The sequence below is a fragment of the Pararge aegeria genome, chromosome 23 (genome assembly GCF_905163445.1).
Source record: "Pararge aegeria chromosome 23, ilParAegt1.1, whole genome shotgun sequence".
Lineage (NCBI taxonomy): Eukaryota > Metazoa > Arthropoda > Insecta > Lepidoptera > Nymphalidae > Pararge > Pararge aegeria.
Window position 1 is genome coordinate 10,893,304 of NC_053202.1, and position 26,605 is coordinate 10,919,908.

The window sequence follows — 26,605 nt, forward strand, 5'->3', positions numbered from 1 at the left end:
AATTTATTTAAGGAATTTTAATTTGAAAAAATTATGGTGTGTTTTGTACTATAAATAATTTCTTCCCGTTGGAAATTTTACTTAAAGTAAATTTTTCAACAAGTTAATAGTGAGAATTTCGTAAAATCCGTTCAAGCTGACCTCTACTCGGCGAAAGGAATATTCCTACCAAATTTCAAGTCTCTTTTATGGTTACAGAGATTTTTTTTCTCGATTTTCGGATGGACACTTGACGCTAACCACCTGAGGGGTTGCTACGGCGTCACCGGGGGAGTGGGGCGAGCGCGATAGCTCGCCATGAAAAGAGCCCCAGGGCTCGACAGCATCGGGGGGAGAGTGGGAGACGTCGACCCGAGGGTGCCTCCTGCGAGGGCTCGGACCTCGGCTCGGTTTGACGTTAATCTGACTGTTGGTGGACTTTTGGACTAATCATTGTTTAGTCCGAACGCCCCCGTGACCGTGGTAAGGATCCACGTCCGGATGACGTCAGAAATCGGGGCCCTCGTCTTTGCCGGTGAAGACGCTGTGTTGGTTGTGTGTTTGTGTGCTGTTGGGATACATTGTCGGTAGTTAAAGTTATTTGATCGTCATGGTCGTAAAGGACATGTTTCGGACGTCGTCGCCGCCTAGGCTCGACGTCGGGGGCGGGGGTATAAGTGGACGCCTCGACCACTGGGGGGGGGGGGGGGGGGGGGGGTTTGGTGTGTCGGACTGCTTTTTCAAAGAAGGACTTTGATATTTTTTTTTAAATACTGGGCCATGAGATCTACGTTGCGTGGCCATGCGCATAAACTTATTCTGTAGGACTTTTAAGCTCTTATAAGAGCTGTGAGGGCGATGGGCGAATACGACACTGGCGTATGTTATCATTGGACGTATGCACGTTTTAAACAAGGTTACCTTGTGACGGAGGGGTTTCCAGAGATATCGTTATATATATAGATTTATTTAATAATGATTGCAAAAAAAAATATATTATCGTAAAACTGATACATAAAAAACATAAAGGTATATTTGTAAAGTTTTCTATATCTTATACGATATGACATTTAATTTATTTTTTTCTCTAACTATTAATTCCTAGGAACATTGTTCTTAGATTTTTGTTTGATTAGTTAGTCCTGGTCTGCAATCACACCTACTAGTAAGTGATGATATACGAGTAGATGCATGCAGCTAAGATGTTAACGGGCTAACCTTTAAGTGGTCTGGCAGTTAAATTAAACCCATACCACTAATCGATTTCTACGTGACATAGTACCGGAAAGCTAAATCGCTTAGCGGCACGTCGCTTCGGTAGGGTGGTAGCTAGCCACGGGCGAAGCTAGACCAAACCAGAGAAAAGTCAGAAAATATAAATTCTATCTGGATCGAACCCGCGACCTCCCACTTAAAACCACAGCACTAATCGCTGTGTGTGTTCCAGGGGTTTGCGTCAATAATTATTGATGCGTCTTCGATACAATATATTTTTATTTTATTCATCGATAGTTTCCTAAATTATTCAACCTTTTGTACTACTAAGAATTATATTCAACGATATACTCTGTGGTAATTTGGCAAGAGTCAAGATTCGTTTTTGGTCTGTGCAAACAAGTTTACATCTTCCGACCTTTATAAATAATAAGTTTTCGATCGTTGCGCTATGCAGATTCTAGTGATAATATTATTTTTTGATATACAGAGCCTGTGAAAATATTTATTACATTCATAGCAATGATAAGCAAATGTAGATTTAAATAAAAAAACTGAAAAGGCAAACAAAATAATAAAAATTTCGACATGTTTGACATAAAACTGTGTACTGTATGCTTGCAAATGGATGTAAAATGCTATAATTTGAATGGGCAATTGAGGAAGGACTACAATTTGGTATCAGGTTTAGAGGTAATTTCATTTCTTTTTATTTATTACAAAAGAAAAATTATACCAACAACTTTGTTACCCTGGAATATATGTAAGTCTAAGGTAAGGTATTCCCAAATGTTACCAAATAGTAGATGTTTTGATGTGTATGTCTATGTTATTCTCTGACTGGAACTACGAGTAACAAAAACACCAATCCTATCACACAATACATCATATCCAAGTTAAATTTTCATACATTTTCCGAGTTAAAAGCAACTTATGTGCTATTCAAGACTATAATCTATCTTAATACTATATTTCATCCAAATCCATCCTGTCGTTCAGCCATGGTTGTGTCACGAACACCCATCCAAAGTTTCATACCTATCTAAGATTATCAAAACAGATTCTGCTGGCAGCTTCTTTCTTCTTAGTCCTTTCAAGCTTCACATTTGTACTCTCTGTAATAATATTTGCTCGGTTCAATCAAGTCCTGTGTCCAAATCTAAAATCTAACAAACAATTGCTTTTGTGAGAGGTAGCTGTTTCATGTAGTCAGATAAAATAATGCAAGACTGTTCATATAATCTATGACAGCTTACAGATACTTTGATACAACCAATGACGGTAAATAATCTTGGCAACACAATTATAGTGTTGGTCTTGACACCACAATTGATGGACCTATTTGTCTTTATCAGCCTAATAAATGTCTGGTAAAACCAGGAGGTAGACAACAAAGGACTTTTAGGGCATATTCCCGGCACGCTACCCTAATGCGTGGTAATGAACTTATGCATCAGTGGCTATTTGAACTTTGCCCATTGCCTCTTTTTGAGTATGTCCCACAGCCATGATGGTGCAATGCAATGGTATTGTGTTCCAGTTCTATAACATCACAAGTATATGTATAAAAGATATAAGACTGGCCCTAAGATACTTCCTTGTGTTACTCCAGCTTTGATTTTTTCAAGTTCAGTAAGCGTTATCTTGTTGTACCCTAAGTGTTCTGTCGGATATATATATACGTTTCTAGTATGTCCGAGTGTGATTGTTGCAGTAACACTTGAAGTTTGTATTTAAGACCTTCGTGCCAGACTTTATCAAAGGCTTGTGCTACATTGAGAAATACTGTTGAGCAATCAGAGATTTATTTATTTTTGATTTATTTATAATCTTTACTTTCTCACAAATAAAAATACAGAAGAAGAATAAAAAAAACACAGACAGAAGCAGTATACAGAAGCTTATCGGTTCGTAATGAGAGATCTCTTGTTTAAAGAGTTTACGCATTCATCTTATTAACATGTGGAAATTTCTTATGTTTAAATAAATATTTATAATAAAGAAATATTTGACTATGACTTAAACATTTTCAGAGCCGTTGCGGTAATGGTTTGCCAGAGTACTTGTGCTATCAATGTGTTGCGTATGTGATGAGCTGTAAACGGTTTCGTGACAAATGTCAAAGGGCATATTTCACTCTAAAAGAAATATTGCACAGGAATAAAGAGGTAAGAATCAAAATAAATACTTGTTAATAATAATAATTATGTTAATGATGAATTTGTTGTAAAATTTGTTATTGCATAAGTTATAAACAATACCTTCACCTTTGAAGATCTATTAGTATAATAAGTAGAAGTGGAATACAAGATATTGTTGCCAATGTTTTAACTTCAATGAAACCTGGTTCTTCTTCTTCCATTACCACATTTCCAGGAGAGAAAATAACAAGGATAACAAAAAAAATAAAAAACTTGAGTTTGAATTATTGTCCTAACCAAGCTGCTTTATAAATAGTTTAAATCACTATGTGAGATGGTGATAGAAAAGATATATAAGTTTGTTGTGAAGTAGTTCAATGGATTGAAGCTAATAATTTGGTTTTAAATGGAAGTAAAACTAAGTGCATAAAATTCACATTACCAAATGTTAAATATGTAATAACCACTATACTACTTAATAATGAGGAATTGAATCCGGTGGATACAACAGTATTTCTAGGAATAATGTTAGATGCTAAACTTCGTTAGTTACTTTCATAGCATTATGTCATATGGAATTTTACTATGGGGTAATGCTGCTGATATTGGCACTGTTTTAGTGCTGTAGAAGAAGGCTGTTCGTGCAATCTATAAAATGGGTCTGAGAGAGTAATTGATAGATAAATTTAAAGATTTTAAAATAATGACACTCTATAGCCAATACATATTTGAAAATTTAATGTATGTTCACAAAAATGTATCAAAATTTAAAAGAAAATGTGACTGCAATAATTTGAACGTTAGAAGTAAAAATCAACTTGCAGTGCAGTACACAAGACTACACAAAATAAGCAATTCATTTAAAGGAAATTGTATACAATTTTACAATAAACTACCCGTTGATATCTTGGGGATGTCACTAAAGAAGTTCAAAGTTTGTATTAAGCAAAAGCTTATAGAAAAGTCTTATTATAGTATAAAGGATTACGTAAACGATAAAAAAGCTTGGGTGTGAACAATTGCTCTAACCAGGTTCATCTCATAAATAAGCTGGAAAGGTTGCAAAACATATGCATCAGATTTATATATGGCCTACGTAAGTTCGACCACATATCCCAGTTTCGTGCGGAACTTGGGTGGTTGCCAATCAGTCAGCGGAGAGACTTGCATGCTTTGTCCCTTTTATATTGCTTAAATATGTATATACTTATATATATTATGCATAATATGTATGTAGTATTAGAATTTAGGGGTTACTTACCCCTAAATTTTTTTATTAAAATTATTTTGTATATATAAAAATATATATTTTTTATACTGAAATTGCTGCACCAACCCGTTCCTTCGTTTTTTTTTCCTATCGTCAAAGGTTGTCTGGAAGAGATCGCTTTAGTGGTAAGACCGCCTTTGCACGCTCTATTTTATTTTTATTTTTTTTAAGTTTCTTCTGTATTTGTCTTTAATTTATTGTGCTAAGGCCTAGCAGGCTATAACAAAATAAGCTCAATATACTGATCAAGAATTTATTAAAAACTTATGTTCTCCTATTACAGATAACAAAGCCTATACTCGAGGAAATAGATTATGAAAGATTAAAATTAGGTCCAAACTTAACCTTCCTTGACAAGGACAGCGTTAAAACAAAATTCGACAGTGTAAAGTTCAAATGGATAAAGACAGTACGCATGAGTATTGAACCACAGGAAAACATACCTGTGATCCAATATGGACCTTCAACGGATAAATGTGCATTTGAAAAGTCAACACAAAGTGAATTTCATGACAACATCAAAGATGAGATTGATTGTTCCGAGATAAATAACTCAGGATTAGAAGAGAATACTGCATTTGATAATGCTGCTAACACTGATAATGTGTTTGAAGAGAATTTTGAAGTGGGTTCCGGAGATAATGGTTATGATGTGGACAATGACGCAAGTGACTCCAAAGTTGACATTGATGTTGACGGCTCTACACTGAATGAGGAATATGCAACGATGGTACCCATAAGCATGAAAGAAGCGGCTGCTGTCTCTGAAATTCGTAAACTAGGTACGCAGGGCAAATATCAGTGCCAAGATTGCGAGAGAGGCTATCATAATCAAGAACGCCTTAGAGTACATTTGAGGATGCATGAAACGGTAAGCATTCTCTACTATGCAAATCTGTTTATTGGCTTCTAGTTCTTCTTTTCTTCATAAAAACCATATTGAAAATGTGATAAACCATTTTGAGATTTCGATGCAGTTCTGCCATTGTATATATAATTTTTTCACAAATGGTTTATATACAAATGTGTAACATCATTTGTTTCTTTCAGTTAAAACTATGACAGGTTTGACAATAAGTATCAGAGACAATACATAGTGTACCTCTAAAGCCTGTGAAGTTTTATTTCGGTATTCATTTACACATTGTATATTAAACCTAATTAAGTTTTTTGTTGGTAGAAAGATTAATATTTTAAACATAAGAGACCTAAAAAAATTTAACTGGCTGGTTTAGGCTGTAGTTAAACACGCTAGCCAAGTGTGCATTGTAAGACTTTACACACCTTTGATAATATTATGAATAACTCAGGCATGCAAAATTCTTCAAAACGTTTTCCTTCACCTAATGATATTTTAATTGCTTATGCCACTGCGGAAAGTTGCCACCTAATGACCTGTTAGATCCATTCTGATACCTAAGTTCATTTCAACATGGTTGGCAGATTATGTAATGTGTTGGGCGTTATTGATTGATAGCAACTTGATGTCAACTGTGATACAGAATTGCCTGATGATTGTAACTCAATCTTTTCAGCACATAAGTGGGACATATCTATGTGAGCTGTGCAACTATTATTACAAGACTGAGTTCCTATTGAAAACGCATATAACTGATAAGCATATGTACAAGTATTTATGCAGGGAGTGCCCGGAAGTCACGTTTGACAGGTATGATTACAATACTTTAATTTTGTTATAGGAGATCATTCGACGCCCATACAAAAAATACTAAGAAAAAAAAAGTAATTCCTTCGATAGATCGTATTATTCTGAACAAATTTTATTTTTACAGCCAAGCTGTAAGATTGCTAGAAAGAAAGTTTAAAAATCTTTTTTTTTCATAGTTCTAAGAGTTTTGGTCAAAGAAGTATGATGCTATTATGGTCTAGAAGATGCAATTGTAAGTCTAGAAGATAGATAATTATTTAATACTTTTTTTTTTTAAATAAACTACCATTTTATACAGATTACATTTTTTGTGCCATTTTATTACAAAAAAAACTTCACTATCACCTCAAGTAACGATCGAACAAATTTGCTGCGTTGGTAAAAACTGCTTAGAATAATACCCTCTATCGAAATAATAACTTTTTTTTTTTTTTTTTAATTATTTATTATATTATGTATTATTTAATTTGTGGAATCTAGTGCAAGTATTAGTATGTAGTTATTTGTATGTATTTTTTTTTAATTATGTACAACCTGCAGTCTGTTATCCTCATGTGTTCCTTATGTATATTAGGCTGCCTGGCAGAGATCGCTACTCGGCGATAAGGACGCCTTTTGTATACTGCGTCTGTCTTTCTTTGTTTTTTTTTTAATCTTCTTTTTTTTTAAATTGTAGTATGGAAATAAAGAGTATAAATAAAATAAATATTTAAAGCATGTGAAAAAATAATAAACCTTACATTTATTCTTCTATCTATCTATTTTGTAATGAGGCCCGCTTCAGCGGATGCACTTCGACCCTCCAGGATGTTTTGTGCTCGCCCCGTCCTTGTATCCCCTCACCCTAAATAGCTTCAAATATCCACTCTAAGAGTTTGATTGAAGCTTTTAGGTTGGAGGCACAGTAATCCTCTGGTTGTGGATAGGCCACTCCCAAGAGGTCCAACCGCTTTCTAGCCAATCCGTCGCATTCATAAAGCAAATGTTCCATGGACTCGACTTCCTCGTTGCAGGCCCTCCTACATGTAGGGTCATCAATTATGTTCATTTTGAGCAGCATGGTCCCTGTGCCAAAGTGTCCTGTTATGACCGCTATGGCGTATCTTGCCTGTCTCCTACTCAGTCTGTTAATCTTGTTTGGAAAACAAGCTCCAATTGCGCCAAAGAATTTCTTGAAGTACATTTATTCTTACTTCTGATACTCTTTATCCATCTCAACTGCCAGAAGATGTACTATCCAGAAGTTTCACTTTCACAATATTTTTTTGTTTCCAGAGCTTCTGCCAAACACCATTACATGTGGGTGCATGTACAAAAGGCCGCTAAGAGACCCGCCAACTGTTTCCAACCCAGACCGAAGTGGCTCCGTACAAAAAAAAGCAAAAAAGACCAATGTCACCGGAGTCCGGTGAAAAAGTCAACCAAACTGCCCAAGGACTTCCTCATTTACACGCCTATAAGTCAAGAGGAGCAGTATGCGTTGGTGAAAGAGAGGCAGAACACTAAAAACTATACGGAGTCAGCTTACAGGTGTGACTATTGCTTCAAAGGGTTTAGAGAGGTTGTGACGTTCTCCAAGCATCTGCAGAAACACGATCCAGTAAGAAATCCATTCTATGTTGACTATTAAATTAATAATACAAAAAAAAACTTTTTAAGATACGAATTTACTTCAAGTAGTCCTAATTTATAAGCAGTTTTAAAACATTTATCCGCACCACTATTATAAATCCGAAAGTGAGTTTGTTTATTTGACTGTCCTTCTACAGCCTAAGTTAGCTACCAATAAATTTTAATACTATAAGCTACTGGGTCTGGTGGGAGGCTTCGGTCGTGGCTAGTTACCACCCTACCGACAAAAACGTGACGGATATCTGTTTAATATAACTGCTGTACTCCCTAACAGGTTAGCCCGTTTCCGCCAGCATTCCGGTACGATGTCGTTTATAAACCGATTAGGTTAGCCCGCTACCATCTTAGACTGCATCATCACTTAGCACCAGGTGAGATTGCATTCAAGGGCTAACTTGTAGTGGAATGAAAAATAAAAAATAAAACTTTTTGTCGTGGGAAAACAAAACAAACAATTTTAAAATATCGAAATAAAAGCGGGCGAAAAACGCGGGCAACAGCTAGTATACTATGAAATTTTCGAATTTCCTAATGAGTACGATGCTTGGAAGCGTCCGACTCCTCTTTCACCTGTCACAAGATACAAAAATGAGTGTTAAAATGTAAATTGTTGATGTTTAAAAATAGAAACTGCTGAGTTTCCCGTCGGCTTCTTATCGGTAGAATCTGCCTTCCGAACCGGTGGTACTCTACATAGATAGAGATAGAGTCACTACAAACGGACAGACTTTAGGTTCCAAAAGTGCTTATATTCACACATAGCCATCTAGCCCCAAAGTAGCTTGTGTTATGGATATTATATTTGGAACTTATGGAGTGAGCCTACATAAAATATATAAATTATGAATTTGAATTTGAACTATTTTAAACAGAAATAATCTAAATTACCCAATGAAAAATATATATATACAAACTACGACAACACACACATCGCCACCTAGCCTCAAAGTAAGTGTAGCTTGTGTTATGGGTACTGAGATGGCTGATGAATATTATTAAGATTAACAATTTAATTATTGCTCTAACCAGGTTGCTCTTCTAATAATTTAAAATTACATTGTGAGATGGTGATAACAAAAAAAAAACACCCAGCTAAGTTTGTTGTGGGCTTCTTCTTAGACCAGGACGCGTTTGGAACCCTCGTAGCTTTAGTTTTAAGTTTACGAATGTGGTTATCGCCATCATCTCACTACCGTGTGGTTCTTATGTACGCATCAAAAGTGCCACCTATGGGCCTACTTGAATAAAGATATTTTTGACTTTTTGACGAATATACATGTTCATCACACAAACATTTTCTAGTTGTGGGAATCGAACCCACGGCCTTGGTCTACGAAATAAAATCTAAAACGTTTTAGAAACCGAGCGAGGCACAGTGCCTTAGATGCTGGCAGCATTGCCCCTTTAAAATTTAGAATATGTTCAGTTTTGAATTAAAATTTTTCTTAAATTAGTATTTTGAATTAGTATTTTAGGTTGATTTATGAATATTGAATTGGAATTTAGAATTTTAGAATTCATTTAGAATTGAATGTATTATTAATAATAATTGTGACGACAGGACGTGTCGGGTAACCTGCAGTGCGACATGTGCAAGATATACTGCACCAACGCGCGCAAGATGTACAAACATATGAACATGACGCACCTCTTCAAATACACCTGTCAGATGTGCTCATACGTCTGCTTCAATAGGTAATACTTAAATTTTTTATATTATTTTTATGTATTTTGTATGTATTATCTTCAAATTTATTGTACTAGTATGTAGAATTTTGTTTATATTTAGATATATTGGATATCCTTAACAGTTATTATATAGTATATTGTACCTTTATTTGATCTATACCACAATTAAATCATCCTACTCACATCCCGGGGTAGCTGGAAGAGATCTCTTAGAGAGATAAGCTTTCCTTTGTACACTTCATGTATCTTATGTTTACAATCACAATTTATGGTACATAAATAATAAATAAATAAAATTATTGCAAGTGTACTTAGGAAAGATTGGAAGTCGTATTACTGTCTCTGTACTAATTTAAAGAATGTGTAAGTGTGTCTGTTTTTTTGTTACCTTCGGCTCAACCTTTGAATTGAGTTTGAATTTTAAATTGAATTTTAATTTGAATTTGATTTGAATTTCCTAGCTTTAGTTTTAAGTTAACTAATGCAGTTATCGCCATCACTAACATTAGTGTTACATGTTAAATTTATGAACGCTTCATAAGAACTTGTGATAAGGTCTACATGAATAAAACATTTTTTAAATTTGAATTTGAAAATGAATTAGAAATTTGGCACACATTTAACTGGCATCCTGGAGATGGAAATAAGAAATTGAATTACTCTTGAAATTTGTATAGTGATAGTTTGCATTATGGAGATGTCCAAAGGTAGGTAGAAAAAAAATTATTCCGGGAAAATAAAGGAATTCTTAAAAACTCAAAATTAACGCGGATGAAGTCGCGGGCAACAGCCAGTTAATTATAATAAAAAACTATTACTCCACTACTTCGGGATATCAATACTTTTACAGAAATTACGACACCAAATAATGGTTGTCACAACGTAATATTTTATACAAACCTACAATACTAGAATAATGTATGTCAGAAGCGGCGATAACCTATTGGGCAAGACTATGGCTTCCCTTGCTGGGGACTGACGCTCTTTTCAGAGTAATGTGCGTTTTAAGCAATGAAATATCACTTGCAGCAGTAAAAGAAAAAGCTTCGTTAGAAAAATCGCATGTCTGAGAGTTCTGCATAATGTTCTCAAAGGCATATGAGTGTACCAATCCGCACTTGGCCAGCGTGGTGTGGACTACGGCGTAAAACTTTCTCATTCTGAGAGGAGACCATTGATAATGATACCAAAGAGTAACCGTCTTATTTTTTTTCTATTTTGGTTTGAACGCGCCCATATCTGGAACTCTAGTAGGCGGATCAAAAAGGATTTTCTCCATTTCATAGCCACGTGCTGTGTGTGTATTGGAAAATAAAAATGGATTTTGGAGTCCATTTTTTATTTAACCATTACCAATTATAATCCAAAAATGGATTTTTGGAGAGTTTGGAAACTTTTTGATAATCTCAGTCTATGTTTTTTTTATTACACTGTTTTTACCTACACTATAATAAAAAAATATAAAATTATTATGAAGCAATGTGTCATCTTCAAAAACTGTTTCCTAATAGATGGCGCTACAGTCGCTATAAGACTAAGACTTTACTAAAGATTTATTTATACTCTTCTTTTGTACACCACTCCGAAAAACTAAAAAAAAAAGAACCAACGCTTGAAGACTTAAGCAGGATACAAAAGGCGGCCTTATCGCTAAGAAGCGATCTAAGATAATGAGTATGAGAATATATGCCATATTAATTTCGGCATCCGTAGCTGCCGAAAGCCGTAGCTTAGTCGTAAAGCAATTATGTGCATATTAAAGGAAATTTATTATGGACTTTTTAAGTTTTATATATTTATTATTTTTTTCTCACTTCCAGGGGTCAAGCGAAAATGCATTACAGATGGCACAAAAACGTCACGTACACGTGTCCACATTGCGATAAAATATTTTAGTGAGTACCGAGTTCTATTTTACTATCCTCCGATTCGAGTCTAAAAATTACGCGACTGTCGCTATAAGACTGAAATTTTTATATGCTTAATCGTGAGGAAACCTGCATGTCTTAGTTTTCCATAATGTCCTCATAGGTGTGTGGAGTCCACCAATCCGCACTGGGCCAACGTGGTGGACTACGGCCTTAAACCCTTCGGGCGGGTAATGGGTGGATTTGATGGTGATGATGAAACTCCGACTCCGGTTTTATAAGTTTCACGCACCTGTGTTTGACTAGTAGAATACTTTACTATATAACAAATTTCGAATTCAAGATGGCCGCCACCACAAAATGGCGGGTTACATATTTTTTGACAACTAACACAATACGTTTGTCAATTTATTAATTTTTTTTAAATATTTAATTTCATTATTTCAGCAAAGCCTCGACCAAACTGACCCATATACGTATAAAGCACCCGTCGATGTTCATCTGCAATCTGTGCGGTCACAGCTTCGTGAGTGAGACCGGCCTTTACTGCCACAAGAAACTGGCGCACAGCAAACAGGTAACGTTACGTACTTGGGTTATTATATTTTTTTTAAGTACGTTAATAGTACTTAAAGTTTATAATCGCGCATCACAACGTTCAGGGAACATTATACACTTGGTTTTTCTTTCTATTGTTACAATTTACCTTATCACTGAAGAGAAGAAGAGAGAAGAACGGCCAGCTTCGGGGCACCAGTTTCCTCTCATAATGAGAAGACCGCTTCAAAGTGTGTGTGAATGTGACCGAATACCTACTAAACGTTTTTAAACTTAGTATGCATATAAATTCAAATTCAACATTCATTTATTTCAAGTAGGCCTAATATAAGCACTTTTGAAACGTCAAGTCTGTATGTGTGTAGTGACCCTACCACCGGTCCGGAAGGCAGATTCTACCGAGAAGAAGCCGGCAAGAGACTCGGCGGTTGCTCTTTTCCAATATCAACAATTTACATTTTACATTTTAAAATTCATTTTTCTATCTTGTGAGAGATGAAAGCGGAGTCGGATACTTCCAAGCAACATTGTCATTAAGACGTGCATTTCATAAACGCACTGCCTGAGACCGAGTGATAGCGAATTGCGGCGGTCGCTTCAAATCCCGTTACACGGAGTGCGCGCGCGCAGGGCGAGAGAGCATGATTGTGTGCCTCGAATTCCTAGCGTATTACCACACACGCACGCTATACTGATTGCGTCACGAGCATGTCGAGGTCACCGGTGACGCGAACCCACAAGTTGATCCTATTCTTCTTCCTCGGAGTCCCAAATGGGGCTCGGGGTAACCGCTCAGGGCGATGGCCCTTTTCGGTGGTCGCAACGCCGTCTGCAACTACAGACGGGTCACTTGGTGGGACCGTTGGGTCCGTGGTGTCAAGTCCGGGGAAAAAGTCGCGGCAGCGCGATCAAGCCTGCGTTGTGACGCGGCGATCAGCGGTGTTGCGGCGACTTAGCATGTCCGTGGGGGAGCTTGCGCCCGCCGCTCAGCGAGGTCGAGCTTGCCAATGTGAGTTGGCAAGCGCCCGTCAGCCAGCGGCGAGGAAGCGTTAAATGTCCAGGAGGTCACGTGGCAGGCCTCTGGCGTCCGGCGGGCGCCGATGGTATGGCGCGATGCCCCTCAGGTGTTGGGTTCGCGCTCCATCGGCGCGTGCGAACATCGAGGCACTCAGGCGGTGGATGAATTCATCCAGGCTCTCCATGCACAGGTCCCTGGCGATGACCTGGTTCCGTACGAAGCGTGGTGCTCGGGAAATGGTGCGGAGCGCTAAAGCTTGTTGCGCTCGCAGCGACTTGCGGCCCGTCTCGCTGACCAGCGCGTACCACGCTGGGGCCGCGTACGTGAGTCGCGTGCGAACGTACATCTTATAGATGGACAGCTTCGCACGGAGAGGCAGGTGGGATGCCAACATGGGACGGAGGAGGTAGCGTGCGGTGCGCGATTGCGCGACCACGTTCCTCACATGGTTTCGCATCGAGAGACCCCTGTCGATCGTGACCCCCAGGTATTTGGCCGTGGGGGACCAATCGACGGTTTCTCCCAGAAGCGAGACCGGAGGGGGTGCATGGGTCTTTGCTGACCGTCCGATGGAGATCGCCTGAGTTTTGGCCACGTTGACTTTAAGTCGCCAGTCCTTCAGCCAAGTGGGAAGTGCGTCCAGTGCTCGCTGCATCTTTATTGCAGCGTGTGGGCCCGTGAGCGACGTCGTGACGAAGGCTGCGTCGTCTGCATACAGCGCGAGCATAGCGCCGTCTGCGACTGGAATGTCGTCCGTGTATCTGCCATAGCAGACGGGCGACAGGCAACTTCCCTGGGGCACACCGGCTCTGATGGGGCGTTCCGTGGACAGCGCGTCTTCAACCGCCACTTGAAAACGTCTGTCTTGCAAGAAGGTGCCCACAGTCTTGACTATTCTACGGGGAATAGTCGACGTGGACAGCTTGTAGATGAGGCCGGCATGCCAGACGCGATCGAACGCCTTCTCCATGTCCAGGAAGACTGCAATAGTGTGCTCTCGCTTGTTTCTGGCGGAAGCGAGGTGGTGCAGTACCCTGGTAACTTGGAGCGTGGTTGAGTGTTCGGCACGGAAACCGAACTGTTCGTCGCGTGGCTGAAGGTGGGGCGTGATGTACAGCAGAAGCAACTTCTCGAAGACCTTTGAGGTCGTCGACAGCAGCGTGATGGGACGATAACTCCCAGGCTGCATCGTGTTCTTCCCCGCTTTGGGGATCAGGATGATCCGGCCGAGCTTCCACGCTGATGGGAAGTGCCCGGTACGGAGGATGCCGTTGAAGAGTCGCGCCAGCGTCGCGATTGCTCGCGGGGGTAGGTGGCGCAGGGCTTCATTGGTGACTCGGTCAGAGCCGGGGGCTTTGCGCAGTTTAGTTCGGCGAATCATCCTGTGGACTTGTCCTGGGGAGAACACTACGGGGTCTTCTGCGGGGGCTATCGGCAGCTCGAAGTAGGCCTTCAAGTGCTGCTCGATGGTTGCTTCGTGCTGTACATCAGCAGTCGGATTCGGTGTGAACTGCGTCTCCAGGAAGTCAGCAAAGATCTCCGCTCGGTCCTCGGCTCGGTAACGGGGGGTACCGTCACTAGCCATGAGGGGCCTAATCGGAGTAGGCTTCCCGGAGAGACGGCGGCAGAGGCGGTGGATGCCAGGACAGTCGTCGCCGGCTCGCTCGATGACGGTATGCCACGACTCGGTTGCAACTGTTTCCAGTGCATCCGAGATCTTGGCCGCCAGAGCGTTGAGCCGCGACCTCATGTTCGGGCACCGCTGGGATTGCCATTGCCTGCGCAGCTTCCTCTTCTCCTCAATCATCGCTCGGATGTAGGCCGGGAGCGCGGGTGGTCTGTGAGCGGTTGCCGAGTGGCGTCTGGACTCTCGAAGCGCGGCGGACATTGTCGCGCTGAGGTCTGTGGCGAGACGTTCAACATCGGCAGGGCTCTCCACTCGGAAGGACGGCGAGTTCTCTGCCATGTATGTGGCGAAAACCCGCCAGTCCTGGCTATGCTTCGGAGAAGGCAGGTGGGTCGTCGGTGCATTTCTCAGCGTCAAGAGGACTGCTTGGTGGTCGGAAATGAGGTGATCATCCAGGACGTCAATCGATGGCGCTGCGGCGAGGCCGCGCGTTACTGCAATATCGATGACGTCCGGCATGTGTGCTGCACAGTACGGGTAGTGCGTCGGGACCTCTGGTCCGAGCACTTCGTAGCCGTGGCGGTCTGCATCGTCGAGGAGGCGTCTGCCATCCGGACTCACGGAGACGGAGTTCCAAGCCGTGTGCTTCGCGTTGAAGTCGCCGGCGATAATCGTGGGCAGTGGCGAGTCCAGCAAGGTGCGGACATCAGCGACTGCAAGTCGATTGGTCGGCGGCTTGTAGAACGCGAACACACGGGTTGGTTGGCGGTCGATGCAGATCTCCACGCCTAAGGCGTACGACGTCTGCAATTGAGGTACTGGCAGCAGCTGGTGGATGATGTTCCGACGTACCAAGACTGCTAATCCCCGATAAGCAGTCCCGATCGGCGAGGTGTGGTCCTCCCGGTAGACAAAGTATCCGGGAATCTTCAACTTGTCTACTGGTCTGAGGTGAGTCTCGTTGATCAGGCCGATGTCCACTCGACGCTGAGAAAGTAGGTCCTTGAGAAGATGGGCTTTGTGCTTCGAAAGCCCATCGGCGTTCCAGAAGGTGATATGGAGCTCAACCAGTGCAGAGCTCCATAATGCAAGCCAGGATAAGCGGGACTGGGTCACGCTGCTCCTGGATCGCCATCAGGACCTGGTTCAGGGCACCGATGACGCGGGTCGTCCTTGGGTCCAATGGACCGCGGGTCGGCTGAGCGGCCGACTGCGGTGCTCCCACTCGCTTCGCCTTCGTCCCCCTTTCGGGGGCAGCGACCACGGTGGGCTTGGACGGTCCGGCGGGCTGCACTGGAGGCTGCACCGTCACGGAGGATGTCGTTTTCGGAGGCGCCGTTGTAGGTGGCGCGCTCTGCTTGCGCGCTTTAGCGCGCTTGCCGCCACGCTTGCGGCGTCGCTTACGGCCCTGCTGCTGTCCAGGCTGGTTAGCAGCGGCCGTCAGCGAGCCGGGTGCGTCTGCTTCTCCTCTAAGGGTGGCAGCAGTGGTGGCGCGCGCAACTGTGGAAGTGCGCGCAGTCGTGCCAGCTCGGCGGTTGCGGGCCTCCTTTCGGAATACCGCACAGGCTGCGTTATTCGCCGTGTGCGCCTCCCCACAGTTGGCGCATGTCGGCGGCTCCTCCAGTGGACGAGGGCAGTCCCGGGCTGGGTGACTTCCCCCACATCTTACACAGGCAATAGGCCTGTGGCAGTTGTGGGAGGAGTGCCGGAACTGTTGGCAGCGGTGGCATTGCGCGGGCCCCTTCCTGCCGCGCCATGCCTCGATAATCACGCCGGGCATACAGAGGAGCTCGCGCACCTCATATATGCCCGGGGTAAGGTCCGGTGTACGCTGCAGCTGCGCGTACATTAGGCAGCCCGGTCTTCCTGGGCGGGCGGGGATTGCGCGCACGTGCTCAGGCATGTAGCCGAGCTCGCGCAGCTCCTGCTCCACAAGTGCCGGATCCGTGTCGGCCGGCAAGCCGCGGATCGCCACTTTGAGGCTCCTCTCCGCTGGTAAGGAATAGCAGAACCAGGAGATTCCGCTAGCGCCCTCCAGCTGGGTCAGGTACCGCTGGATGAGGCGGAACTCCTGGTCCGACTTCGGTATAAAACGGACGCCCTTGCCATAGGGGCGTCCGTTTGGCGTGTGTCCCAGGAGCCTCTTCAGCTCCCGGAAGTGGTACGGCCAATCCGGCAACGCCTCCACTATTAGTGGAGGGTATTTGGCTGCAGGTTTCGGTGCCCCTCCGATATCTATAGTTGCGGCAGGGGCAGCAGCAGCGGTTGTGGTAGCGCTTGCAGCGACGTTGGTGGCGCGGGCGGGGACCGCACCGGCGGCCTGCCGAGTCCGGGCAGCATACGTCGGGCTCGGGGACGCTGAGGCGTCCATCGGCGAGCTCGGCGATAGCGCAGGCATATTAGGCGGCGTGATCCTGGGTCCCCGTTGTGGCGGGGACGGGAATCGTCCCACGGCGATGTCCGCCTGCACGGCGGCGAATCGCGGTGAGCGCGGGGACGGCACTGGTGCTGCGGGCCTGGTCTGCATCACCGTGGACGCAGCAGCAGCGGTTCCAGTCCCTGTGTTGGGAGGGACGTCAGCTGGGGCCTTGGGAGTCGGTGTCGCCTGCCGAGACGGCGCCGGCGACAGTGAGAGCGGGCTTGCGGAAAAAGCTTCGTCTCCCGCTCCGGAGGAGGGCCCAGCACCGTGGGCCTTGGTGGTGCGGGTAGCAAGGGTGGCCTGGCCGGTCGCTATGATTGCGTCCAGGCCGACCTCGAGCGCGGCGGCGGTGTTCCGCACGAACACTCTGCGCCTTATGGCGCGTGGGCGGGTAGCGCGCCGCTGCGGTAGCGGCGGTGGGTTGGGTGCCGGTGGCGGCATGGCCGAAGGCCACTAGCCGAAGGCACGTAGGGGTTGCGGGTCGCGGAGCTAGAGGCTCGACGCGAAACGCGGCGGTGCGGAGCGCAGGGCGCTCGACGCGGAACGCGGGGGGTGCGGAGCGCGGGGGCTCGACGCGGGACGCGGGGGGTGCGGAGCGCAGGGGCTCAACGCGGGGCGCGGTACGCGGGACGCGGTACGCGGGACGCGGTGCGTGTAGCGGGGCGGAGCTGCCTAGGCGCGGTCCGAGCTGCGGTGCCGGCACGCCAACCCCACCGACCCGGTCCCCGGGGCTTGCCGCTGGTGGCAGACCGGGAACCCAATCGAAGAGGAAAGGCGTGTAGTTCCGAGCGCCGCCGCTGGACGCAGTGTGTTCGGTAGGCAGTCGCGCGAAACCGAACTAGCGGACCCGAGCGCCGGTGCAAACGTGTGCACTCGACGGCAGCCGAGCCGTCTCAAGTTGATCCTCTAGCTCCGCGGCTTAATAGTTTCCCCCCCCCCACAACTGTCCGCAGGAGGTGGAAGACGGCGCGGGGGCTGTGGACAGTTCGGACCCGCTGTACTGCGCGGACTGCGACATCCAGTTCCGTGACGACGCTGCCTTTGCGACGCACTTCGGCTCTTCGAACAAACACGCCGACACCAATCTGTGAGTGTAGAACCCCTTTTTTTATCACGCGCCCTTTTCTTTGCGGTGAGGATAATCTTAATACAATTAATATTAAGGGCTCATCTTTTCACAGATTTTTTTTCATACCCAAAAGAAACTTTCGAGCTGTTCGAAAAAAAAAAAATTTTTTTTTAATGAAGAGCTACAAGTTCTTACAAAACTATAATCTTACTTATTACAAGTAAGTTATTGGCAACTAAATTACATTAAAAATCATTAATAAAATGATGATAAAATTTAGGTTAGATCTGAATGGCAATCAGACATAAAATTCATTAGGAGTGTTTTATCGCTGATATTGCCATCTGTTGTTACAGCGTAGAACAATTTCACAAAGTGTAATAGTTATTAAAATAACATTACCAAAGCCAACATCAAACCATTTGGCTTGATTAAATGAGGTTTTACGTTACTAAATAAGTTGAGATTTAAAATTAATAAATAAAGTTCTTCAAATAAACGTCCGCTCAGCCTCAGTGGCGACATATATATATGTCGCCACTGAGGAATAAAATATATATATATATTTTTTTTTTATCCCTCAACAAATTATGATTACATAGATTTACACACTAAAGAAAACACTTACTTATGCATTACCTTGTTAGTCTTTAGTGAAAACGGGTCTTTTGTCATCAGGTCAATAAAGCCAGTGCGGGCGAAGAGCGAGCGACCCCGCGGCCGACCGCGTCGCGACAACAGTGACATCGTCAACACCGGAGTACCCACCGCGTCCAAATGCGAAATTGTAATTTTACAATTTTTATTAGTGTTTAATAGTTGTATATAAACTTGGGAGGAATTATCAATTTTATAAATTAGATCGAAACTGCAACTTCATGAGCATAAGTGTTTTTCAGTGTCTGGGTGTTTATATGTATTTTCTAAGTACATATATATAATTCATAAAAATATTCATCAGTCATCTTAGTACCCATAACACAAGCTACGCTTACTTTGGGGCTAGGTGGCGATATGTGTATTGTCGTAGTATATTTAATTATTATTATTTACTTTTCCAACTAGATGAAGCTACAGTCGCTATAAGACTGATGTAAAAGGCATATACTAATTTCGGCATCGATGGTAGGAGAGCCGTAGCTTAGTTGGAAAAAGTTCGAATCCAAGCTCGCACCCCTAACTTTTCTAAGTTATGTGCGTTTTGAGTAATAAAAATATCACTTGCTTCAACGGTGAAGGAAAACGTCGTGAAGGAACCTGTACCCCTGTGAGTTCTCCATAATGTTCTCAAAGGTGTGTGGAGTCGACCAATCCGCGTAGGGCCAGCGTTGTGGACTATGGCATTTACGCCTTCTCATTCAAAGTCAAAGTCAAAAATATCTTTATTCAAGTAGGCCCATAGGTGGCACTTTTGATGCGTACATAAGAATTACACGGTAGTGAGATGATGGCGACAACCACATTCGTAAACTTAAAACTAAAGCTAAGAGGGTTCCAAACGCGTCCTGGTCTAAGAAGCCCACAACAAACTTAGCCGGGTGTTTTTTTTTGTTATCACCATCTCACAATGTCATTTAAAATTATTAGAAGAGCAACCTGGTTAGAGCAATAATTCACACCCAAGCTTTTTTTATCGATTACGTAGTCCTTTATAATATAATAGGGGTAAAACACATTGTGGGAGGAGACCCGGGCTCTGTAGTGGGCCGGTATTGGGTTGGTATGATGATAATGTTTGATGCGCTTGCTTGAATAACAAAAAAGGAAACTGCAATATATAATGTGGTATTGTGATACCAAAAAAAAAAAACTCCCGTCTGGGTCCCCCCCCACATCTGATTCAGTCTATGTCCACTGCTGATGATACGCAAGCCCCACCTTATAGTTTTCCTTTTAGTTCACCTTATCCTAAGGTTGCCAGAGATGGTAAGTTAGCGATAAGGCCGCCTTTTATGTCCCTCTACTTGAAGTGTCTTTTTTTTTATTTTCTGAACTTTATGCGGAGCATAAATTTATGAATAAAAACAAATACGCAACAGCTCATTATTTTATCAACATACATATATTTTTTTAAAAGCAAAACTAACGGATATTCCAGGTGCAGCATTAACTTAACTTTTTGCCATTTATTTCAGTGCCAGAAGTTCTTAGCGACAGACGTGCAAGCGAGACGGCATTACGAGGCTGAACACCCGGGCGCCGAGTACCTCAAGCGATACATGTGCGATATATGCGGACACACCACCAAGGTACTATAATTTATTGCACTGCCAGGAATATTTACCGATAGACCTGTTTCACCCCTCATTCTCATTTACTGGAGTGCCAGAACTTTTAACCTCAATGCGTGTACCACCACCTAGGTACCGTTGTTTATTAAACTGCGAATATTATTTACCAGATTCACCAATCATTTACTGATATGCCAGAAATCTTAAGTCAAAGTCAAATATTTCTTTACTCAAATAGGGACATATATGGCACTTTTGATGCGTACATTGAATGTAAAATATAAATGAGCCACCAACTCACTTCTATAATGAGTTGATGGCGGTTAACTAAATTTGTCAACTCAAAACTAAAGCTACGAGGGTTCCAAACGCGCCCTGGTCTAAGAAGAAGCCCACAACAAACTTAGCCGGTTGTTTTTTTTTTCTTATCACCATGATGAATGAATGAATGAATAAACTTTGATTGCAGACCACAAAAAGTACATATAAAAAAAAAGAAAAGTATAACAAAACAACGTATACAATTTGGCGGCCTTATCACTTCATAGCGATTCTACCATCACCATTTCTACCTTTATCATCTCACATTGTCACTTAAAACTTTTAAAGAAGCAACCTAGTTAGAGCAATAATTTACACCCAAGCATTTTTATTGTTGACGAGTCCTTAATACTATAATAGGACTTTTCTATAAGCTTACGTTTAACACAATCTTTGAACTTTTTCAGGGAGATCTCCAAGATATCATCTTATATTGTATACAATTTCTTTAAAGGAATAGGCGTGTATCACTTCCAATGTGCTGACATTTATTAAAGTGCCAATATTGTTTCTTAGTGTACAAGTAATTAGTGAGATATATTTCATACTTAAGTTCCTTAATTTATTAAATGCCAGAACTTTTTAGCGACGGGCGTGCACCGTAATTTATCGCAGTGCCAGAAGTATTTACAATCCGTCTAAACTAATACCGTAGTGGGAACTTGTACACGACTAAAATTGAAATATCAAAAACCACTCCACTTTAGTAAGTAGCGTTTCTCGAAAAGGTGGCCAGTCACTTTTTTTACATTTAGCAGTTGACAGAAATTATTCTACCTCTAGAGTTCTAAGCGTTTGCCATAAAATGGGGGAAATTGAAAAAAGTTTGTGAGCTGGCAACATTCCGCGGGTGTGAAGTGAGACGTGCTCGGGGCGTTTTGGAATATTGGCTGAATGAGGGTTCTGTGTGTTTTTAATTCTGAGTTTCACTCCAATAAAATGAATGTACATTGTTCCAGCAATATGCGAACCTGACGGTACATATGCGCACGCATACACAGGAGAAGCCGTACGCATGCCCACATTGCGAGAGAAGATTCAGCATGCCCAGCAATAGAGACAGGCATCTTGTGGTGAGTGCCTTTATGATTTCAAAACAGTTTTATAAACTTTGACCCACCGCGTTTCATCGCCCGCCTGCGCTATTACTTAGTTTTCTCGGATTCTAAAGGTCGTAGCGTTACTTTTAAGTAACATACATTGACAAACATTTATATATTCGTATGTATGTACTAAATAGTGTACTCCACCTATTTGTTTTCTTTTTAGTTTTCCTAATCCTAAGGTTGCCTGGCAGAGATCGCTACTTAGCGATAAGGCCGCCTTTTGTATCCTGCTTCATTCTTCAAGTGTGTTCTTTTTTTTTCGTTTTTCTGACTGGTTGGTGGACCAATAATGAAGACTAAAAATAAATAAATATCCTGACCCACCGGGTTGCATCGCCCGCATACGCTATTACTTAGTTTGCTCGGCTTCTAAAGTGAATTTTGGAACTTATAGCCTTCCACTACAAGTGTCTAATTTATTTTTGGAAAGTAACATATACCCCGACCGACCGCGTCGTATCGCACTTGTTTCGAGTGGCTCCCAGCGACTCGCCATTTGAGCACCTTGTGACCCCAACGTCCATCGGTTCTTCGAGCTATGTACGCCACTTGCGCTTTACAGCTTGTTGAGTTATGACGGTCACATTGTTTACAATAGAACTACCACCAACGTTTTGCTTCACCCATTTCAGGTGCATACGGGTGAAAAACGCTACCAATGTCAACACTGCAACCGTCGTTTCACCCAGAGCAGCGCGGTCAAGCTACACATACAGACCGTCCACATGAAGATACCCTACGCGCCCTGGGACAAGAAGAATCGCAAGCGACGCCGGGATATGGAGGTAGCACCCCTACCTCCCCCTCCACCTATAAATCAGAAGATAGTGATCGACACTGGGAACTATTTGAGTGCTTACATAACTTACAATGAGTGAAGTGCGATCTGTTTGAGTGAGAGTGACATAATCGAGTTAATAGTACATAAAGATGTAAAATCTTTAAATTGAGTAAATATTTGTGCAAGTAAGAGCAATAAAATAATAGAAATTTAATTGTTACGAATATTAAAAAAAATGGCAAGTAACGCCAGGATATGGAAGTAAAACCTGTACCTCCTCTGCCATGACTTGTTCAGTAAATAGTGATCAACTCTGGGAACTATTTAAGTGCTAACATCACTCACAATGAGTGAAGTTATCTATTTGAGTGTCATAATCTATTAATTGTGTTCATAGTGTTTGAACAAAACAAAGCGTGCCACAATACTTAAATGACGACCACAAACGTTCTGACAAGAGTGTACCGACTGAGAAGAAGAAATGTTTGTGCATATAAAAGTCGAAACATCTTAACCCATAATGCTATTGTTTTAAAATTCGCAACACCAGGCAAGTTTGCACGGTGCAACTTTTGTATACGCGAAATCACAAACTTCAGTTTCGCTCTGACAACGTTGCATTTAGGCGATAGGTTGGCTTCAAAACATAGATATTTCTAAGCCAGCAGACAGTTAATATCAACGAACATTATAAAGATTAAGCATGTGTGGAACGAAGCGAAACATGTGTAGAGGACGTATTCGAATATCTGTGTGGTGTGGCGTATGCAGAAGTTAAACGTTGTACCGTGCGAATTTGTCTGGTTGATACAAATTATAGAGAATTAGACTTATTAATTGGAAAAATAAATCTAATAAACTATACACCTGAAGCAAAACCTACTGGTTAAGTTCATACGCCTTGCTAAATTATTAGCGCCTTAAAATTGTGTTCATATTACTTGATCCGATAAATATAGCTTAGAAACATGTATTATTAAAGTCGAGTAAGTTATTAATTAGGTATAGGTGTGAAATTTAATTAGATATTATTTTTCAATAAGAATGTATTTAAAATGTGTGATATATTTATCTCGAGAACTATACAATAATTCGTGTAATTTATGCATTTTTATTTTTACTTTCGTATTCGATTTTATGTTAAACGTTATTGTAGGTTATGCTTTATAAAAAGAATATAAATTTTGCCTCTGAATAAAGGAAGTTTTGTTTTTACCCAGTTCCCTTTATTGGCAAAATTTCAAAAGGAAGTTGTCGTGCAAATTTCATCAAGCCGACAAATTGAGCCGACATAGGTAGGACAGAGCCGATATAGGACAACAAACAGACACTTTCGCATTAATAATGTTAGTATGACTTATATTTACATAAATTAGTTTTTTTTAACTGACTGACTGTTTTTATTTCGTTTGTTACTAAAGCTCAGTTTCATTTGGCAATTAAAATATGGATAAAGATTATAATTCTGATAATATTAAAATGGGATTCGGGGATGAAATCCTAGGGGTTAGGACTGCACTTTTGGAGAGGCTTACTTTTTGACGACGATCTCTCGCTTCTCGAAGTTTTGCACATTTTAAGCAATTAAAAAAAAAACTTCAACAGTGAAGGAAAACAACATTAATCCTGTATGCCTAATATCTGTCCATAATGTTTTCAAGGCGTTTGAAGTCTACCAATCCTGTAGCCAGCGTGGTAGAGCCTAAAGCCTTCTTATAGTGGAAGGAGACCCGTGGTCTGTAGTGGGCCGGTAACAGGTTGACATGATGATTAGACCGACCATTGAGAGACAGTAATAAAATGACACCTTTATTAAATAATAATCAACATTTATTTTGTACATTAATTTAATTCATATTTTAACGTAACGGCACATGTATATTATTGTCGCATAATTAATTTACTCTTAGCATTTAATTGACTTCACGAATTGCCATGCAAAAGTCAAAATAACAATAAATAGTTAAAAATAATATAACGTATTAACTGAAGTTAGCAATTTTACTATATGCGCTATAATGACACAGTAACAACTAGATTTCTCTGTACCCAGTAACTTTTCCATACAATGGAAAATGGAATGAAAAACAACACTAGATTTCTTTGTACTCAGTTACTTTTCCATACAATGAAAAATGGAATAAAAAACAACACTAGATTTCTTTGTACCCAGTTACTTTTCCATACAATGTAAAATGGAATGAAAAACAACACTAGATTTCTTTGTACCTAGTTACTTTTCCATACAATGAAAAATGGAATGAAAAACAACACTAGATTTCTTTGTACCCAGTTACTTTTCCATACAATGAAAAATGGAATGTGAAACCGCACTCGATTTCTCTTGTAGGTACCTAGCACCTTACGTACGTTTAAAAATTTAATGAGAAACTTCAAGATATCTCTGTTACTTTTCCATCCAATAAACAATGGAATGAAAAACACCTCTAGATATATTTGTACACAATAACTTTTCCATACAATAAAAAATGGAATGTAACATAGAACTAAATTTTTTTGTATCTAGTGAAATTTTAAACAATGCAAGAAAGAAAAGTAGCGCTCGATTTTACTGTAACTAGTAATTTTTAGGTACAACATAAAATATGTTGGTAAAGTAACTTTTCCATACAATAGTTAGTAAGAATGTATATTTAAACTATTTCGAACCACATAGATCGCTTACTTAAATTTCAGTAGAAAGTTGGAGGGCAACATTTTGTATTTACGCAATAACTTTACATCAAAAAGATTTATTAAATAACATTGTGTTGTTTGTAAAATGGGTTTTTTTTTCAACGTTTCATTATTTTTTCCATAATTTGAAAATTGTCAGGTATATAAATCAAAATGTATCACAACCTAAAAATCTAATATTACACAAGTAAAGAAGAAAAACTTAATAAATAAATAAATTGTCTATATGTATATAATATAACAAGATAAGTACTAAAAGCTTTTATAAAATAAACACAGATCTATAACAAGTAAAAGATCACATATGGGAATGTTCAGTTGCGACCTAGAATAAATAAAAGTCTAAGAGCTGGTGTCCAAACCTAAGTGTTCCTACGGGTAAAATGTAACATATTATGAGGACTTAATGATTTCATTTCTTAATTATAAACATAGCATGTAAAGAGTAGAGTTATTAAAAGGATCAAATTTCTATACTTTTATATCTTTTAGAAAATATAACAGATGTACACTGAAGATATAGAAGCCCATGACAAAACACACAATAATGTATTTTATTTCTTTCATTTGGAAGTACCGTTTCTTAAAAATACGGGACTCCCGTCGTGACGAAGATCCATGCAACTGGGTCGAAATATCGACAAATCCTACAATATTATCGTGGTTACCTATATATATATATACGTGGTACCCGTTGAACCATATTTGACATATGTTGATAACACAGAAAATCTTAGCTTTAAAATGTCAATTTAAATGGAAGTAACACTGAATAATAAATACTTTTTGGAATGTACCATTGCAGTGACAGGCGTCATAACAAATTATTCATACACGAAAACACAGAAAATCAATATTTTTGCTACTAAGTAAAGCTGAATAGTTGTTTTGTCTAGACGCGCTTAATTCATAAACAAACGACACTTTTTTAATTTTTTTTTTTTGCTTTACGATAACTTGTCGATGTTTCTACCTTACTGCGTGCTTTCTAAATAGTTTATTTTGAGGTCCCGGCTTATGGCAATGTTATTTTTCGTGTAACTTGCTTAATAGTAATTTCATACAAAACTTACAGGCAACTGTCAACACGTCAGGAACTACTATTTGCATAAAATTATATATGCCTCGCTGTACAAGTAACTGTTCTCACAATAAATATGTTGGATTTAGACTGCCATGAAAATACACCATGTAATCATTCGCCAGCTCTCAGACTATAAAAAAAAAACCATGTCAATAGGCCAACAATACGAGGCGTTATTGCTAAACTGATCTTGATAAATTTCCACCATAGACATTTGGGATCTTTGGATAC

General features: G+C 41.2%; 1 protein-coding gene across 1 annotated transcript; it reads left to right on the plus strand.

Annotated features, from left to right (window-relative positions):
• Nucleotides 1-1,613: 1,613 nt before the first annotated feature.
• On the plus strand, nt 1,614-23,133 carry LOC120634198 (zinc finger protein 595-like). The gene is made up of 13 exons (XM_039904659.1): nt 1,614-1,887; nt 3,228-3,362; nt 4,889-5,476; nt 6,141-6,274; nt 7,550-7,874; nt 9,468-9,601; nt 11,416-11,490; nt 11,911-12,040; nt 18,039-18,172; nt 18,833-18,941; nt 20,290-20,403; nt 21,666-21,779; nt 22,445-23,133. Exons 1-13 carry the CDS (start codon nt 1,783-1,785, stop codon nt 22,688-22,690), a joined length of 2,343 nt encoding a protein of 780 aa, XP_039760593.1. The 5' UTR covers nt 1,614-1,782; the 3' UTR covers nt 22,691-23,133.
• Nucleotides 23,134-26,605: the final 3,472 nt, after the last annotated feature.